Below are 19,581 nucleotides of genomic sequence, written 5' to 3'. Positions count from 1 at the left end.
GATGTCGATAGATAGCAGTTTGTTGTTATTGAAACTAAAAAAAGATAAGAATTAAAATCATATTATTATTAATAAATAATACATTGAGGTTATGCCTCATACGATACGCCCGTGTGTTGGTCACACTGTTGGCCCAGGCCTCCGATCGCTTATTCTATTGGCCAATGGCCTATCCCGTGTTCATTTTTTTATTCACGTTGTTTTCGTCCAGTTTCGTAAAAACTGTACGTGTTTACCACGGTTCATATTATTTTGGATCATACGCCACAGGCTATGCTCGTTTTTCGTTACTCATTAGTTGTCGTTATACGATTATTGTCTATTCGTCTATTATAACGTCTCGAGTTATCGACGTGTTTGTGTTTTTTGTCGTCAACAGTTCACGGTCAATCGCCGTTTGATGTCATCAGCGTTTCATCTGAAATCAGTAATTCCCGCCACCGTCGTTTTCCGAACCCGTCGAATCCCAAGCTTTTGACATTTTTTACTTAATAAAATTAACCTCCGGTTACTTCCGGGAATTCATCGTAAGTACACGCTCACGCGCACATTTGCACGTTAATTTAATGTTGCTGCTGGCAGTTAATCCGATTCCCCTCACCTTGCCCCTCCCCCCTCACTACATCCCCTGCCTTATTAATCCAACATGGCGATCGTCTTCATCACTAATTTTTAAATATTAAAAAACAAATATTGGGACCGACATTTTTTATTTTCCATTTCCCTCGTCTTGATATCTTTGCCCCGCAATATATCCACCGCATGTTCCGCACAACAACCAACCAACCCACTTATCGATTGCCAGCCTTTTAGGCCGTTAATGCGGTGGATTTTAAAACCTACGAAAGTAATACCTCCTAGGTATTTCGTTTTTTCTGATGACAGAACAATTGTTTTCGTTAACTCCGTTTCAACTCACGATCATCCCTAACAGTACACCTAACCTTACACTATACAATACTAGATACGTTTCATTATAATTTATTGTTCTGCTACTGGATTCATTATACAATATAAGATCACATTCTTTTTTTGTATATTCTACCTAGGTATAGGATATGCATTTATCATATTTGTAATTACCAAAAAAAAAAGAAATTAGAAGTTAAACTAATATGACCTTTTGAACATATTGTGTAGGTGCCTACCTACACATTTTTTCTGCTTAATATATTACACACAGCTAGTAATATGTCTTCCATATTTAGGTTTATCAGTAAACAAATTCTAGGTACCTACATGTTATTTTATTACTACCCAATTACTGTTACCTATCTAGTGATTAACTAAATATTTTCTAATTACTGTGATTTGTGAACACTTTTATGCGACATTAATAAATTAATATAAAAACCCCTATTTTGAAGATGCCATATCTGTGTATGATGTCTCTGTTCTACTAACGTAGGTACGACATGGCAATTTTTAAATTCACAATAATCAATTTTGTTCTGTTATTTTTATAATTAATATAAATTGTGTAGTTTTGATATGATCATAAATTACTTCAAAATTTAAACTCTAATTTTAAAAATAACAGATTAGAATGGTTTATTGTGAACATTCAATTACATATATCCCTATTAACGAGACCGGCATGACCGCCTCTCGCACGCCATTTATCGGAAATAACTGTATTAGATCTTTTGCCAACTTTGACATAATAGGATCAATCTAATATGATATGCGCAAAACTGGTTATTCTTAAATGTATAGTATGCTAACTTTTGACTAGGGACTATATTGTGAAAATAAATAAATACACTTTATCTTAAGAGATTTAGAAAAATTGTATACATAATGAAATTAAACTTAAATGTATCATCTGGAAAATAGTACCCTATGATGACAATATATAAGCTAACTGATACTCAACCTAATTTTCTTGAATTATAAAATTTTTTTTTTCATTTTTTGTATTCATTAATTCATTATTAATTTTCATAGGTACTAGATACTTATTTTAAATTTATATGAAATTCAAGAAAATTATGGTAGTTCTTAATGTGCATTGATTATGAGATCTGAGGGTTTACTATTAAATAAGTTTTTAATAATTCTTTAATAGAATTCAAAATAGATACCTAGTAGTTTTCTACTAAACTCTGTATTTATTAATATTGTGCTTACATGTCTATGTTAATGTCTGCCTTACCTATGTAAATTAAGTATAGTTTGTAAATATTCAATAATCTTTTTTTCTAAATAAATAATAGGTACAAGTAAAAATGTTAGTGCAATAAAAAGTATTAATTGTTTAATTTAATATTTCAGATGCCAAGAATATCTAGAAGAGCTAATTCGAGTTCATATGAACCACCAAAGTCAATTTCCAGATCCCGTAGTCGATCGAGACGTAAACGTCGTCATGAAGAAGGAGATGAATATAACTCATCTTACAGGTATATTTATTACAAAATACTCATATTATTGTACTGTATTTATAAAGATAATTGTATATATAATATAACATTTAGGTACCTTTTATTATTTTTAAATACTTTCAGAAACAACCTACTTAAACTTTTTATTTCAGTTATTGCCGTTGAATATTTTAATAGCCTAATGACTGTCATGCCCAATGAAGACAATTTATTATGCTACAGATTATTCTTTACTTAGTTGAATTTTAATTTTTCATTACTAAATTTTTTTTTTCAATATACTATTTTTTCTAATTCAACCAAGTAACAGAAATATCTAATGTGCCTTGATTATGAGATCTGAGGGCATTAATTATTAAATATAATATTTATAATTTATTAAGAAGTTATTAAGAAGACCTATTGACATTTAAAAATAAATTGCATAAAACATTTCAATTAGTTAAAAATCTATTTTTGATAGCTTATTGGGTAATTATTTTATATAATATCTTGACTATTTATTTCACGATACATTAGTTAATTGAAATTTGTGACTTTTAGAAGAAAAAAATCTATTCTAAACGTCAATTTCATTGAAAATATATTTTTTCTCAACTTCTCGTTTCTAGTCAATTCTATACTCGGTCCACCAAGACCCCGTTGGGTTAGGCCATAATATGAGGCCTCTGAGTATTCTACCATTAGTCTACATCTATTGCTGGACACAGTATAGCTTAGTCTACAATTTTCATAACATTTATTTAACGCGTTCAACGCCGTCCAATATTTTAGGAATGACGGAAAAAACTAAAACCACCCATACCTTTAAATTGAGTTCATTGTCAATGGCCCATTTAAGTCTTAGAGTTTATTAAAAAAAATCCGATTTAATTATATCGTATATAAAATGTATATATTTTTAACGCGTCAGCGGCGTTGAAAGTGTTAAGGATTAAAATTAATTGTAGTGGATTATAAAGGTAGTAAAACTGATACATAATCAAATCTAAATGTGTAAAATTATTTATACTAATATCGATTTATATTAGGGGTCGTGTTTGTGAATGGGTAATAGAATACACGGGTACATGGAGCCCGGACACGCGGGTAAAAATTATATTAAAGCCCGTGTATATTGCATATTAATTCAGAATTCAAAAATACTTTATGTTACGTTATGTATATTCAAATAATTGGTTATTTATTAATAATACAAATTGTATAGCCCTCGATTACTTACCTACCTATTATTTAAGTATGTTATGAATATCTAAAAGTTTTGCTTAAAAAACACAATATAATATGATTGGCTCTATCATATTGAGTTCAGAAAGTAGAGAAATTGTTTAGTCAGAACTGCAAAGTACTGAAATACAATTGTATTTGAGTTGTAAATATATGAGTATTTTAGCTCACGAGTATTTAAATACACAGGTATTTTTATTACATGGGCCTTAACCCCGTCTTGCGTAAAAACACAGGTATTTATATATATAAATTAACATTTATAAAAAATATGATTAAACAAATAATACTTGCCATATTTTGGATCACCATTAATTACATCAGATAGTTAATCAGAATATAACATAACATATTGTGTGTGTTCATAAATATTATACACATAATGTGTATAACATTACATTTTTATTAGAAAAATTCATTCATAAATGTAAAAATAAAGCTTTAACATAATTCCTATATTATAATTTCAAGTGACATTTCTATAGTTCCAAGGAAATGTGTTAACAAGATTAATACATAACTTTTTTTTGCAGTTGGTAGAAAATTAAGAATTAGGAATTACAGTAAAAAATAGAATTCTACTTACTAAAAATTTCGTGTTATCAAGGTTCGAGTTACCGAAAGTCGACTGTAGTTCTTACTGAGTGTTAAATATTATAGAAAATAATTAAAAATGAATTTGTTTATATAATGGACTAGTATTACCAAGTAAAGATGATGGTTGGTAAGAAGTTGATATAAGAAGCTCCTGTTGGCAGTTAAAAATGTATACATTTTAAATGAGTACATGTAAACATATCTATATGTCATCACATTTTTGTAATTGTAGTATACAGTTAAATATCTTTACTTACACCTTTCTCTAATAGTTAAAGAAAATATCATTAGATGAGGTTGATACTCAAATATTTCATTCAAGGGCAGTCGTATATTTCTTCCATAGTTCCATCCCATTTGACGTGTACTAATAACATTTTAATACTAGTTCATCATATCTTATTCTGTAGCTTGTATGGATTTTTTTTATCCAATCGCACTTCATTATTGTAATATTAAATAATATATCCCTTTATTATTTACCTCATTTACGTTAATAATTAATCTTATTTTTTTTTTATTAATCTTAAGCATCGGCTACTATTGCTGTTAGCATTTTGTAGGGTGATTAATGTTGATTTAGAAACAAGCGTATGTTGAGCAAGAATTTTTTACAAAAGCCTAAATGGTTCTATCTGGGAACTAGCAACGCCAGCCGATGCTCACATTAGTGACTGAGGTCAAACAAAAACAAAGACCAATTGTGTTTTTAATAGGTAGTGAGCAAGATTAAAAAAATATATAAGTAGAAAAATGTTGATATTATTTTAGTCTTTTAGGAAAAAATAAACAATTAGGGTTGTAACATTATTAGAAAATAGAATTACACCTTAATGATATCATATATATTCATAATGGTAGCAGATCTTTTTTGGACACTTGATAATTAAACAAACTATATGTCCAACCCATACCAACACACCAAATTGGTGTTCAATAGAACCAATTTGTTATTGTTAATACTTCCAACTTAAATGAAATACATTGTTTGAGTTTGTACATAACAAAATCACTATATAAAATTATTGTATACAAAACATGATTCTTAGAAAACACGGTCTGTCAGCTTATATTACTACAAGTTTATTTTATGCTAATATTGAAAATTTCAAGTATTTACAGTTATTCGTTTTTGAATTACAACAAAATTTCAAAAATCTTTAATTTAAAATCTGTTTTTATAATTATGAATTCCATTTTTTTTTATAAAGTTTGTTTATTATAAAGAAACAGATTTAAAATATTCACTAATAAACAATAGTTTTGAAATAACAATTATATTATTATATTACCGAGTTTAACTAACACTAAGAATGTTTGTAGGATGAAAATATAACAGTTTGTGAACCATGGCCCATGTACACTCACTTTCTTATTGATGGTTATGTTTACCGATGCAAATATAAGTATCCATTGACCTAAAACCATTTTAACGCTGTTATAAACGTTCCAAATAAATATGATTTTTAAGACTTTCGCAATCAATTTGTTTTTATATTTTTATGCTTAAACTAATCATCATATTATCTCAAAAAAACATTTTATGTGTATCTACATAACATTTAATCCATGATTTATTTCTCAAGTCATGTTGAATTACATAATACATAATATGTAATTTTATTTTATAACTATTTAAACCATCAAATACATACCTTTTAGAATTATGTGTTTCAAAACAAACAAATGTATTACGTTTAAAATTCTATAAAATAAAATAATAAAGGCTACCTACTACCTATTCGTTTCTAATAGTTACATATTATATTACTGATAACAAAAATAGGTTAATTTTATAAATTAAATTTTTTTTTTTTGTTTATTTTTATAACATATGGGTAACTTTAATCAATTGTTTGTATGTAGCTAGTGTACCTATATTGTAAACAATAATTCTAAATAACATCTTAATTAACCTTGAAATTAAAAGACATTTATAAACTAAATGTTGTTAATTCTTGGTTTTTTATGTATATAATATTATATGCCTATCATTTAGAGCAGAAAATAACATTATTTCGGTAGTTGCGATTTATAGTATTCTACTATTTTGTAAATATTATGTAAGTTTTTTTTTTCTGTGACAAGTGAGTTTCCATATTTGGTATGAATAGTTATAATAGTGTATAGTTTGCAGTTTGTAAACGTATAATGGGTTATCTTCTACACACAACCTTGTATAATTCTATCACTATATTTCAATCAGCAAGGCTGTTTGGTTGTGCTCTGACATTATTAAAAAAATATTAGTCAAATTGGTAAAATAAAAAATTGAATGTGAATTTATTACTAAACATTTTAAACTATGCCTACTGTTGCTGAACTTATTTTATTGTACAGGTATTTTAACATTATATTTAACTTTTAATAATAACTAGTTTTTTGTAATTTCATTTAAATTTTAGTCTTATTTTTCCTAATCTAAGTTAACATCTGATAAACTTTCCATTACCTACTTAAATTTTGTTTGTTATAAGTTATAACTTTTAAACTGTTTTTGTTTACATATTTCATAAAACTATAAAATCTCAGATAACCTATGCATCATTACTTGCATTCTGTGTTCAGAGGGCACATTTTATCAAAACACAATATCCTGAAACTTATCACAGTTATGATATTTTATTATCTAAAATATGCCTACCTAATTTAATATTTTGTTTTTAAAAAATAAGCCATCATTTTATGAATATTAATTATTATTAAACGTGCAATTTCCCTTTAACAGATGTAATGTGCACTTTCAGATTTTTAATTTATCATGTCATTGTTCCGATGTTTATCAAAGAAATTTAATTTTAATCCTTGTAGATAGATCTGTCTAATCATAAAATACCTTTATTAGTATTTTGTTTATTATATAATACTAACAATAGCTGTCAATCAATACACTAAAATAGATAAAATATCTATCATTTCAGTAATGAACGTTGTAATCGTTCACGAATGCATGATCAAGGAACAAGTGCAGAACGTCGATACAAGCGCAGTCATCGTAGGTCTCCTGGTTCAACCAATCATCAACGTCGTAGACTTAGGCGCCATCCATCACCTGGAAGCGGAGATGAAAAGATGCATCATAGACACCATAGACATAAAGAACGGTCACACTCAAAGGTCAGTAGTTCTAAAAAAATGCTTTTATGTATAATATCTGTCTGGTATTTGGAAATCAATAACAAATGTCACATTAATTAAATAAATTTAAAAACTTAGATACAATTTTTGCAAATTCTAAACAGTTGGCGTTGTGCCATAACTAGCTTTCTATTAATACAATTTATAGCAAATAAAAATTGGATAGTTTAAACAGAAACTTCCCTACTATTAGGTATCTACTAAAACATGTGTGTAACAGACGTTAGGGTCCAATTAAATTGGTGTATACAATGTGGAAAACTGATTCTATAATTAGTAATATATATTTGTCTAAACTAGTAGATTCACTGGGAGAGGGATTTTAATACTGAATTCTTTACAGTTTATTTTCCTCATTTGCAATCACATGCCATCTAAATATAAACTATACGTCTCTCCATAATTTATATTATCGAAACGCGCTCTCTCTAAACTTCTGGCTCAGTTTCGAAAATAACATCACACCTCCAGTAGGCTGTTGGATGTCGTGTTTGCACTTATGTTTGTCGAGGAGCATGCCCTCAGGCGACGGCCTGTACCACCATGGCATCATACGGATAGTGCTGTGGTTAGACAACACAGTCGTAATCGTTCATCCAGAACTACACACAGGGTCAGACCACCCCAACCGCCTGCTGCTGTGTTAGTAGATGCTCATTGGTGGCCCGTAAACCCAGTCAGTATTATCTAAAGTAGTATTTATTATCAAATTAGTTACTAATAAGTAATAACTAAGAATACTTGTACATATTTATTGTATGTTTTTATTTTTAAAAAAAACATGTATTTTTAATCATTTTCTTGATAAATTGTGTTTAAATTTATCATATAGTATAATTATGACAATAATTTATTATAAATAATTTGGTTAAAAAAAAAAATACAGCAATGTATTTTTTATTATTTAGTATGAAAATTATTATTTAGCTACTAAAAATATTTATTGTTGGAAAATTACAATAATTGGAAGTAATAAAGAATTAGGCCAAAAAATAGAATTTTTAACAATGAATTAAATATTGATTTATTATTTTATTAAGTTGTATAAAATATAAAAGATAAACCTACTTATTGGAGTATTTTTATAAATATTAACAGTATACCTAAACTTTAGACGTTGTTTTTCAATACATATTATATATTATGTTAGTACCTATATATTATATACATGTGTATATTGTATATATAAATGTTTTTGAAGGCCACTACTAGTCATTAATACTTTAATATTTTCATTTGTGGGGGAAGAAAAAATAAAATTTTGTCAACAAAGCCTGTGACGTGTGGCCCACGTTTCACTTCTACAGAAGAGGTCGGGATTTTTTTTCTACACTGTCCGGTTGACACAGAAATAGATTTTTTGGAAGATTGCCTCAATGTGCGAGGGCCGCTTCATGTATGCCAGGTCCACAATACAGTTGACCAACAGTTTTCCGAACCAGGGCCATGTAGATACATTAGATCATTCAATAGACGCTTCGATTTATTTATTTTCAATTTATTTTATTACGTTTTTAATTTAAATTTATAAGTTCGGTTAATGTTTCCTCCGGATATGAATGGCCACGCTCCGTCCGAAAAGCGCCGCACTAGGTACGCTCGATCGTCGACAGTTAGTGTCACTCAAATGTTATCAGATTCTTGTTCTAGTCTTATTAACCGCATAACCGGACGATCTCGTGGTCCATCCGAGTGTATCCGTAAACCTGAACTCAAACCCGTCGAAACATCGCGAAATCATAATATTCCTTCGTCATCGTCATCGTCTTCCTATCTTCCTAGCCCGTTTCATTCATCTGGATACTCTGTGCGTAATGAAGATCGTTATTTATCCGCTTTAGATGCCCACCGTTACCGAAGACAACAAAGGCCCCTCACCAAAAGTGCTACCACAGTTTTGTTATCAGAAAAGGCTTATCCGTTTGTTCATCAAACACCACGTGAAAAGACCCCGTATCGTCGCCATAAACCCAACGTACTTTTATCCATACGACCATTAAAACGGTCTCCTACAACCATCACTGCTACAATACATACACCCGAACCTGTAGCACAAGTTGTAGACCCCGTGATAACGGAGCGTGAAGCCAGGCGTAAGGAGATACAAACATTGATTATGAAATATTCAGCCTTGGACAATGACGAGGAAACCGATGATACTCCTAGTGTTTTGACTAAGTGCCAACAAAAGTATTCTTCCATTCTTACCTCTTCTGTGAGCAGTGGCGTAAGTTTGTCACGTGTGTTGTATGTATAGGATTTACATACGTTGATCTATTTTAATTAAAGAAAACAAGTTAAAATTATCATTTGTAACATCGAGTAAATGCAATTGACGAAATAACTGTTTTCACTCATTTTTAATTAATTATAAAATAAAAAAGTTGGTCCTTCCTAAGTGTGCGAAATATAAAAAAATTGTATTCATTAGACTCTAAAAATTTATCTATTTGATCCCGATTCTGCTTTCGGAAAGTAACTCTTTTTACGATTATTTCGAATTTATTCTAATTTATAATAATTGCCCCTCGAGCGTAAATTCGTATTTATATCATATGGGAATCACAAAAATGTATTTGAAAATTTGTTTACGAAAATCGTGAAAAATGATAATTGTGTAATTGGTTGGTCGTTTTAGTAAGAGGGGGCACCCTTTACCGCTGCTCGCCAACAGTTCTCAAAATATATAGGCCATGCTGAGCTATCTATTTTCGAGCGTGTTCAACATTAAGTTAATGTTATTTTATTCCTCCCCCACCATCCCCTTCATATACCTTGTGTTGTTTACGCGTTTATAGGACGCTACACCCGCATGACGTGTTATCTCTGTCTTATAAGTTAAAACATAGTAAAAACTGTTTTGCGCGAGTAAGAACCACTCGGACTGTAGTCCAAGCTAAGCAACCAAATTGTCACACTATAAAGAGGAGAACATTTACTATGCAACATCGTTTTTATATTTTCAATGTCAGAACTAGAAAAAAAGTAATTCAAGAAAATCCATTATTTTTTTTATAGTGAATTTTTTTTGTTCTGATTTTGAAAAAATAAAAACAACGTTGCACAGTAAATATTCTCCTCTTTATAGTGTAAAACTTTGGCTGCTCAGCTTGGACTACTGAGTGGTTCTTACTCGCGCTAAACAGTTTTTGCAATGTTTTACATTAATTGTAAAACGGAGACAATACATGCGGGTATAGCATCTTCTTAAAGAATATTTGATTAATATTGAAAATAAATAGTTAATTTGAAAACACAGGAATTTTTATTTCATGTATTGTTAGCTGTATTACTCGTTTTTTTTTTGTAAGTGGATATTTTGTGCAGCCAATATTATAAAAACAAGTCTACAAATAATCAAATAAAAAAATTAATTGTATCAATAATATGATAGTTGAAGGTTAAAAAATATTTAAATCAATTTATGTTAAATTAAATTAAACAATATTGCATACCGACAAATAATTATTGCTTCATGCTTATAAGCCATAAATAATAAGTAGTAAATAGTAACTATTATTTTTAATGTTTAATATGATAAGACTATAAATTCTCTAATGACTTACATTCTATTGACTACATTTAGTGTTTTTAATAATATAATTTCTTTGTTAGTTTACAATTAACAATGGGTCTTTGGCAGTTTTCTAAAATAAAAAAGGTAATATTCAAAAATTAATTCTTAAATAAATTAAATATTTTATGCTAATAGAATTATAATGATAATTGATAACCATGTAATCCATGATTTACATTAATGTGACATTTGTTTGGTTGTATAATATACAATATATAAAAGGTAGAATATTTTTTTTTTTTATTGATTTTTATTTTTAAACCCAAACATACACATTCACACACTATATTATAGTTAATTTATATATATTTCAACAAAAATATATATAAAATAACACTTATATTTGTAAGAATATGTATATGTATATGAAAAAAGTTGTTAACGAGGCTTTCCTTTGCCTTGTGTCCTTCTGTCTTTATGATTGCGGGCGATAAAACACGCAACTGCTGAAAATGGGTGCGCCACCTGAATGTACAAATCCCGTACGAATACCAATCGGCCATCAACAATTCGCGTGTGTGTGTGTGCCGGGCGTCTATTAATCAATTCCTACCGAATACATGATGAATATTGGGACAACAATTACGGCAACTGTTTGATCACCCTCAACAGCAGCGAGCAAGAAGTCCAGTCATTGTGGATGACGAAGAGGGACATCTGATATACAAAAATGGAGACAATCTGGCCGATAGATGTTCGTGAACCAGTTACATTTTAAAAATGATTACTTACTCTTACTAAAAAAAAAAATACAAAAAAACAGTAAAGTACAAAAATGATATGTGGATGAAACATAAGCGCGTGCATTTGTGGTTTTTGGCTGAATGGGGACAACTAAATACTTTTTCTCATAAACTTAATATTTGGTTGTCAATATTTTTATATACATTGCATTATCATTACTATTACTGTTTTGACTAATGAGAAATTAATGAAAAAATATCCTATAATTTCGCTAAATATTTTTTTCTGATTTTAATAATTATTTATAAGAGAACATTTTTCTCCGAATTCTCGTGTTTAATTTTCGTAAAAATTTCACCTGGTATTTGCAAATATGAGATTTGCTTAAATCTATTGAACTATTGTTTAATTGTTATAATATTATCAAGGTCCATGGTCTGTCCCAGCAGAGGATGCAATCTTTTCTTTATATTTGTATTAATCTAGTATACTTTGACAAATTTCAGATCAAATCATCCAAACCCTTGGAGAAGGTACTTTTGGAAAGGTAGTGAGTGCCAAATGTCTGAAAAAGTAAGTAATAAATCATTATTTTTGTTTTCATATATATTTGTCGTACAATACTAATAAAAATATTATTATTTATTAATCATCATTTATAACTGAAGTCTTATCAATGTTTATCATGTAAATCTAAATCGACACATTGATATACCTACCTATAATTTAAATATAGAATTGTCTATAATTTTATTTAAATATTTCCGCTAATTTCAAACAGTGTATCTATTATATATTTTAATGTAGATGGGGGAGGGCCCATTTGGCATTTTGACAGATGTTTAATTACCTTTAAATCTTATTATTAATATAAGCCAAACCAAAAGATATAAAAATATTTTAATGTTAATATATTAAAATTGCAAATTTTTCAGTCGTGATGAAATTGCTGCGGTCAAAATAATAAAAAATGTTGAAAAATACCGAGAAGCCGCTCGTTTAGAAATTAATGCCTTAGAAAAACTAAATGCAAAGGATCCAGAAAGTAAAAAGTATGACATTAAACTTCAATTATTATCAAAACATCGTTTGAATATTGTTTTATATTTTGTTGTTAGTCTTTGTGTTCGAATGATTGATAACTTCGAATTTGGCGGACATGTATGTATTGGATTTGAATTGTTGGGACTAAGTGTTTTTGACTTTTTGGTAAGCTTTTCCTATATAAACTAAATGATAAATTAAAACTATTATATAAATCATTTTTACAGAAAGAAAATAACTATCAACCATATACAGTTGACCAGGTACGGCATATATCTTATCAATTATGTTATGCTGTCAGATTTTTACATCGCAATAAATTGACACATACTGATCTGAAACCAGAAAATATACTTTTTGTCAAATCTGAATATGATACACAATATAATCAAAAAAAGGTAATGTATAATATTGTGAACCTTTTCTTATCAATTATAAATATATTAATTCAAATTGGTGTTGCACAGAAGCGTGCGTATAAAATGATCAAGGATACCGAAGTACGATTGATTGATTTTGGTAGTGCCACATTTGACGATGAACACCATAGTACAGTCGTATCAACAAGACATTATAGAGCACCTGAAGTTATTTTGGGTAAAATATTTCTCTCCTCCTTCACTTATATAAATTTTCATGTTAATATTATTTTAGAACTTGGTTGGGCTCAACCATGTGATGTATGGTCTATCGGATGTATTATTTTTGAACTTTATTTGGGCATCACATTATTCCAAACACATGACAATCGTGAACACCTGGCAATGATGGAGCGAATTCTTGGCTCAATACCTTACAAGTAAACATTTGTTTATTGATTATTTCAATAATTATGAATTATGAATTATGAATTATAAATTTGGATAGGATGGCCAGAAGAAGTAAAACAAAATATTTCTATCATAGCAAATTAGATTGGGACCAATCCAGTTCTGCTGGACGATATGTTAGAGAAAATTGCAAACCCTTAAAGGTAAGTAAAATTAATTACATTTAATTAGCTTTAATAATTAAAATAATTTAATTTCCTTTTTAGAGATACATGAGCTCTGAAGAGGAAGACCACCGGCTATTGTTCGATTTGATCTCTCAATTGCTCAAATACGAGCCAACTCAACGCATGACCATGGAGGAAGCTTTAGACCACCAATTCTTTTATAAACTACCCGCTCACCAGAGACTTCATGACAAAGAAGAAAGATCACATTCACTGTCCAGATGAAAATGTCGTAACAGCCGTGGTCGCTAAACATGCACCTCTGGCTTGAGCGTCTCTTCTAATTGAGATGCCAATTGTTTTTTTTTTTTTTTTTTAACTGGCCTTGTTAAGTAACATTAGCTAGGATAAGATAAAGAAAACGATATATACATAATTTGTATATAGTTACTTTTGTAATCTTTCGCGTTAAGTGTTAGTAGATTTATGAAGTTTAACTTAAGATATTATTTTCCCTCCCACGAATAGAAATATTTTTAATGTATTCAAAATTCTTTGTTCATAATTACATTTTTATATACGGGTTATCTAAAAAAATTGTAAAAGTTTGATATACTGAAGGAAGCATAAAACATTTACAATTTTATAGACACCGTTTATAATTTGAATAAGCTTTAAAATGATAAACCTATTGTATCCTAATAATTGAAGATATTGTTAGTAATTTCTAATAAATTTCTATTCATGAGAATATCACACATTTTGTCCTAACTCGAAATGATACATTTATACTAACAGTGAGTTTTTTTATATATTTACTACCTAATAATTTGTTCAAAATTCACTGTAATTTTCTTTTTATTTACTGATTATTTCTATCTAAAGATCCAACATCTACAAAGAATAAATGTTGGTAAAAAAATAATTATAACTATGCTGTACATATTATACCCAAGAAATTATCATAACATTTCTGGATTAAAAATTAAGTACTTTTATTTATTATTGATGGAAACAGTTCACTGTCCAAAAACTGTACATTTCATATAATAAAGTATGAGTAAAACAAAGTTTATGCTTTTATTTAGACTTATAACAATTACATTATGAACAAGTTATTTAAAATCAAAATTAAATAGACTGAGTGAACAAAAATATATTTAAGTATGCAAGTTGTGATATATTCTTATAAAAAGAATAAATATGACTAGGGTTTTGTTATGACTAAAAATAAATACAAAAAGATACATTATCTAGAAGAAAAAAATCAAGTTCGTTTTCCAGTTCTCGACTTTGATCTGGCCTGTGCTTTGTCTTTGTAAGTCAGATACACATGTGAAAAATCTGGTCTGCGAGTCTAAAACACAATTTTATTTATTTTTTTAATAAAAACAGTTTTTGATTATTTATAATGGTTAATGCTCTTCAACCAGAACAGCTATTGCCTATTAATGTTATATTAATAAAAATAGCTCAAATATTCAAGTGTTGATTAGTATTAACATTTTTATTCTTAAAATAAAAATTTGCCAACTATAATTAACTTAAAGAGTACAATGTTTTTCCCTTATTAAAAAATGTAATTGTACTTAGTTCATCCCTGTTCAAATATTCAGATTATCTCATGAAAATGCATATGACATTCCAAGTAATTTATAGAAGATTTATTTTTACATAATTTTTCTAGTTCAATATTTAATTTAAAGTTTTAGACATTTATTTTTTTGAAAATAATAGTGTATTTAGTGTAATACTAAAATCTAAATAAAATAATATGTTATTATAGTTACTATAGTGTAACATACCTCAAACGTAATTTCTTCATCATTGGGTAACTCTTTTGCCATGTTATTCCCAGTATATGCTACACATCTTAGTTCCCATTCTCCAATTTCTTCGTTCCAAAATGAATTCTTTTTTATAAGTTCCTGATATAAGTAAAACATAGGTACATATGTGACGCAACACCTTTTAATGGCATAAATTACATAATCTAGATAGGATGAATGAAAACCACCCATTCATAACTGAAAACAATTAATTAGAGGAAATTTCATAGAGTTTAGTTATGACGAAATTGTTTTTCATTAATTACTTTAAGAGTAAAAATATTTATGGCAGCATAGGTGCTAATAATTATTGAAAAACTAAGTCAGATAGTTCTTGGCATTTGTGGAATTTGTAGTTAGTTGAAAGAAAAATGCAAATAATGGAATTGAAACATCCTTTTAAGAATATCTTGTATCTATACCTAACATACCAAAATATATATTCAGCAATTCCAATTTTGTGTGATTAACTTTAATGTTAATTGACACTATTTTCAAACACAATATTTTAAATTATAAGGTAATAAGTATTAATATTTAAAAATGTTCATAACACGATTAAAAATTTTAATATTGTAAAACTCCAATAAGAGGTTACAGATAATTCTTACCTTTGAATTTTATAATAGGTCAATTCACTAATATTTAAGTAGACACAAAATTAAAACTGATGAAAGTAAATTTTGTAATGTAATGTGTAAGCAAGATGTAAACAACACATTTTGGTATTACGTCCTATTAAAAACAAAATTCATTTTTAGGTAAAACGGAAGTTCTTGAAATACTTTGATTAATCAATGATCATAATGAATTATTTAATATAATAACAACATTTTTAATAAAAATAATTTAAATCTTAATAGCTTACCAAGTAATCATCGGGGACAAAATGCTCAATAATGACTTCTTGCATCTTTAACTCCTTGGATGTCTGTTTTAGAATCTGTTTTAATTCCACTATTTCTCTTTTGCTCTCGTCTTCAGTATCTTTTAGATCTTCTTTTACAGCTAAAATAGCTGCTGATAATTTTTTCAATTTCTTACTTAATGCACCTGATCTCTCTTGTAGACCACTGTATTTATCTTCAGTATCCATCTTTTCAGCTTGCACTTCTTGTAAACGCATGTTTAAATTCATCTGTCTAGATTTTCTATCTAATAGCTCTTTTGCTGAATCCTCTAACAACTTCTCTTGTGCCACAGACTTCTCTAATAGATTCTCACCACCCACAATTATTTTTTTCTCCATATTCTCCAGTTTCTCCTTTAACCTAATCATTTCTTGGCGTGCTGCATCCAATTCTTCACGTTTGCTCTGCACTGCGTTAGCTACTTCTTCAGAAGCTCCGACAACCAGCCCTTCTTCTTCTCCTTCCTCCTCACCATCATCGTCTGCTTCACTAAGACCCTTACTACTATCATCTATTTGCTTTTTCAAAGCTTCAATTTCCATTTGAAATTGTCTGAGCAATGCTTCCTTAGGATCTTCATTAGCTTTGGATGTATTTTGAATATTCTTGGCTCGGTTGGCATATCGTAAAGTGCTAATAGTTTCATCATAGTTGAAACCTGCTGGTCCCACAGTAGCACACTAAACAAATTTAATAAATAACATAACAATACATTTATCATTACAAGCTTTGCTTATAGATGTAATTAATTAAAAATATTGAAAATTATAATTGTATCTTAGTATTTTAATTGATGGAATAAAAAAAAAAAATTAGAAAATTAAGTACACAATATCGATGGCATAGTGTACACATGTTGTAAGTGCAAAATTCTGAAAAATGAGTTTTTTGCATGGTTGTCTTGTTAACAACTTTCTACATATTGTGTACAAATGTTGTAAGTGTATAGTAAATATTAAGTCTGCTAGAGGTCGGCGCGTTTGTTGTAGTGCATGTAATCTGCGTGAAATAAAATCACAATTATCGTTCTCCTGAACAATTACAAAAATTTCACAACATGTGTACACTATGCCATCGATTTGTAAAAATATACCAGATTACGGCTGTAAAATAAGTTATTAATTTACCATAACGGTTTTCGAGTTTCCTCCCAAAGAATCTTGTAATATCCGTGTGAGTTTTGAATTGCGATATGGAATGTGAGTAGACTTGCCATCAACCAACGCAGAAATTACATTTCCAAGAGTTGATAAGGATAAATTAATTTTTGTTGCCTCTTTAAATCTTATACCAAGAGCACCTGTTTTTGATTGTCGTTCGGAGCCCTTCATGAATAAATGTGTGCGACTTAATGGTATATCAATGACAAGAGCAACTAACATTGAAACTTACTGCCAAGTCAACCAATCGAAGTCTGCCAACTTTGACATGGTACTCGCCGGTAACGTCAGGTCGACTAGTTTCTATAGTAATTGAAAATATAGCATGTGACCGGGAACTTTCAGAATTCATAGCTGTTGCAGCAGTGGCGCCTAAAAATTAAACACCAAATTAGTTGTCCTATATTCATTATTTTAAGTACTTGCGATTTTTGTTTCCAGTCATCAGCAGTTGGTGCATATCATCTGCATTATTTACCACATATGTTGACAAATCTTTCACATACACACCAACATCTGGTCTCTCTTTTACTTCCAACTCAGTAGACACATGTTTACTCAACAAGTCGTAAACGCCTTCATTGTAAATTTCAAAGTAAGAAACACTAACCAAAAACCTAATAAAAACAAAATAAAATAACATACAAATATATGGTTTAGGTTAAGAATATGATAAGACAGGTAAATGTCTAAAATAACTGTAATGGTATATAATTTACCACTCGTATGATTTGTATTATTATTATTATTATTTTTTTTTTTGAGAGAGAGAGATCTAAAGAGGTACATCTGTGCACAAGTGCAAACTATTTAAACATCGTTCTATGCAATATAACTAACAAAACCTACTTAACATCTTCCTTCGCTTTAGCAATATGACCAAATATATGGGCAAATGAATTCGGAATTATTCCGTTAAGCTCGGGAGATACATGAGATCCTTCCATTGTAAATGTTTTGCCTGTACCAGTCTGTCCGTAAGCAAATATTGTTCCGTTGAAGCCATCGAAAACTTTGTCAACAATTGGTCGTGCCACTTCATTATACACATCCAACTATTGAATTTCACTCGTTAAATGATAACCGATTAAAATTATTAACCAAGAATCAACTCACTTGTTTCGAATCGGAATCAAAAACCAAATCGAACATGAAAGTCTTTGGAGGACCAACATGTGATGGGTTTGGATTTTGCACAAAAACAGCTGCATTCTCAGGATCGGCCACTACCACGGGCACACAACCTGAGGATTTCTCTTTTTTGCTTAAAGGTCGCAAACGTACTGCAACGCGGACATTTTCTATTTCTCCAGCGCTGTACACCTTTGAAATAATAAAATACAATAGACAGGTATACTAAAATAATGAAGTCAATAAGTCAAATGATATTGATTATTCAACTTACCATGGTTTTTGATTTTAGTAAATGCTATTATACTTAGAACATGCTTACTGTAGTCTGTAATTGACTATAAATTGAATGTTGCATTATTACAATGAATAATATTAACCCAACCTAATTAGAATCTGTTAGATAGGTAGGTAGTAGGTACACCTGTTCTGTATTGCTATTATTTAAGTCGGTGGCCATATAAGGATTGAAAATTAGTTGTTACTTGCTAGTATCACAATTCGCTTTAATATCGGATGATAAGGTTAAAGCAAAAGTGTTGTTGACCCGACCTAGTACAACTTTATTATAAATTATAATCATCGGATTAGTACCACGAATGGCATGAATTATAAAATATGTGTAATATTATTATGCGTCATGTAAAATAAGTCCAAAATCTTTTTATTTTTAAAAACCGTTTTTTTGGTTTTTTTACTATTTTTGGGGGGGGGGGGGGGGGGGCGGTAAGTATTTGAAATAATATCTTAAAGACTTAAAAGTTAAATGCCATTATTGTATTTATTATTTATTTATTTGTATAGATATCTATATAATTTGAATGGTAGAGAAAAAATTGCAAACAGTTATCTGAATTTAGTTGGTAGGTAATCAAACAAAAACATAAATAGGTATAGGTACCGTACTATACTCATAACTCATATAATATAATATACCTATGCCATATGCGCTATAGGTATAC

At 29.2% G+C, this 19,581-nt stretch overlaps 2 protein-coding genes across 11 annotated transcripts; one reads left to right on the top strand and one right to left on the bottom strand.

Moving 5' to 3' along the window:
• Positions 1-187: 187 nt before the first annotated feature.
• On the top strand, positions 188-14,658 carry LOC100167783 (dual specificity protein kinase CLK2). Of its 9 annotated transcripts, none has more exons than XM_001951264.4 (12): positions 188-527; positions 2,275-2,402; positions 7,130-7,325; positions 11,536-11,617; positions 12,114-12,180; positions 12,543-12,659; positions 12,726-12,816; positions 12,879-13,049; positions 13,119-13,248; positions 13,306-13,450; positions 13,519-13,624; positions 13,688-13,873. In XM_001951264.4, the coding sequence occupies exons 2-12, from the start codon at positions 2,275-2,277 to the stop codon at positions 13,871-13,873; spliced, it is 1,419 nt and encodes a 472-aa protein (XP_001951299.1). In that variant the 5' UTR covers positions 188-527. The 9 variants fall into 9 exon arrangements, with proteins under 9 accessions (XP_001951299.1, XP_029345162.1, XP_016660130.1 ...); XM_029489302.1 differs by having other exon boundaries at positions 193-527; positions 11,539-11,617; XM_016804641.1 differs by lacking the exons at positions 188-527; positions 2,275-2,402 and adding an exon at positions 6,499-6,548.
• On the bottom strand, positions 13,948-19,132 carry LOC100161661 (kinesin-like protein KIF3A). 2 transcript variants are annotated; one of them, XM_001950115.5, is made up of 9 exons: positions 18,894-19,131; positions 18,605-18,811; positions 18,338-18,543; positions 17,915-18,105; positions 17,721-17,860; positions 17,456-17,653; positions 16,286-17,008; positions 15,394-15,516; positions 13,948-14,945 (listed from the first exon to the last, which is right to left on the bottom strand). In XM_001950115.5, exons 1-9 carry the CDS (start codon positions 18,894-18,896, stop codon positions 14,856-14,858), a joined length of 1,881 nt encoding a protein of 626 aa, XP_001950150.1. In that variant the 5' UTR covers positions 18,897-19,131; the 3' UTR covers positions 13,948-14,855. The 2 variants fall into 2 exon arrangements, with proteins under 2 accessions (XP_001950150.1, XP_029345160.1); XM_029489300.1 differs by lacking the exon at positions 18,338-18,543 and having other exon boundaries at positions 18,894-19,132.
• Between the last annotated feature and the right edge of the window lie 449 nt (positions 19,133-19,581).

The sequence above is a fragment of the Acyrthosiphon pisum genome, chromosome A2 (assembly GCF_005508785.2).
Source record: "Acyrthosiphon pisum isolate AL4f chromosome A2, pea_aphid_22Mar2018_4r6ur, whole genome shotgun sequence".
Taxonomy (NCBI): domain Eukaryota; kingdom Metazoa; phylum Arthropoda; class Insecta; order Hemiptera; family Aphididae; genus Acyrthosiphon; species Acyrthosiphon pisum.
Note: the sequence above shows the minus strand (reverse complement) of the source record. Positions and strands in the feature narration are given on the sequence as shown.

Coding starts and splice junctions, on each gene's coding strand:
- LOC100167783 (XM_008185202.3), top strand. CDS start 8,887: ATGTTTCCTCCGGATATGAATGGCCACGCTCCGTCCGAAAAGCGCCGC. Junction 12,181..12,542: donor AGTGCCAAATGTCTGAAAAA/GTAAGTAATAAA, acceptor CAAATTTTTCAG/TCGTGATGAAATTGCTGCGG. Junction 13,050..13,118: donor CACAATATAATCAAAAAAAG/GTAATGTATAAT, acceptor GGTGTTGCACAG/AAGCGTGCGTATAAAATGAT.
- LOC100161661 (XM_001950115.5), bottom strand. Junction 18,544..18,604: donor TTGATTCCGATTCGAAACAA/GTGAGTTGATTC, acceptor GAAATTCAATAG/TTGGATGTGTATAATGAAGT. Junction 17,009..17,455: donor GAAACTCGAAAACCGTTATG/GTAAATTAATAA, acceptor AAATTTGTTTAG/TGTGCTACTGTGGGACCAGC.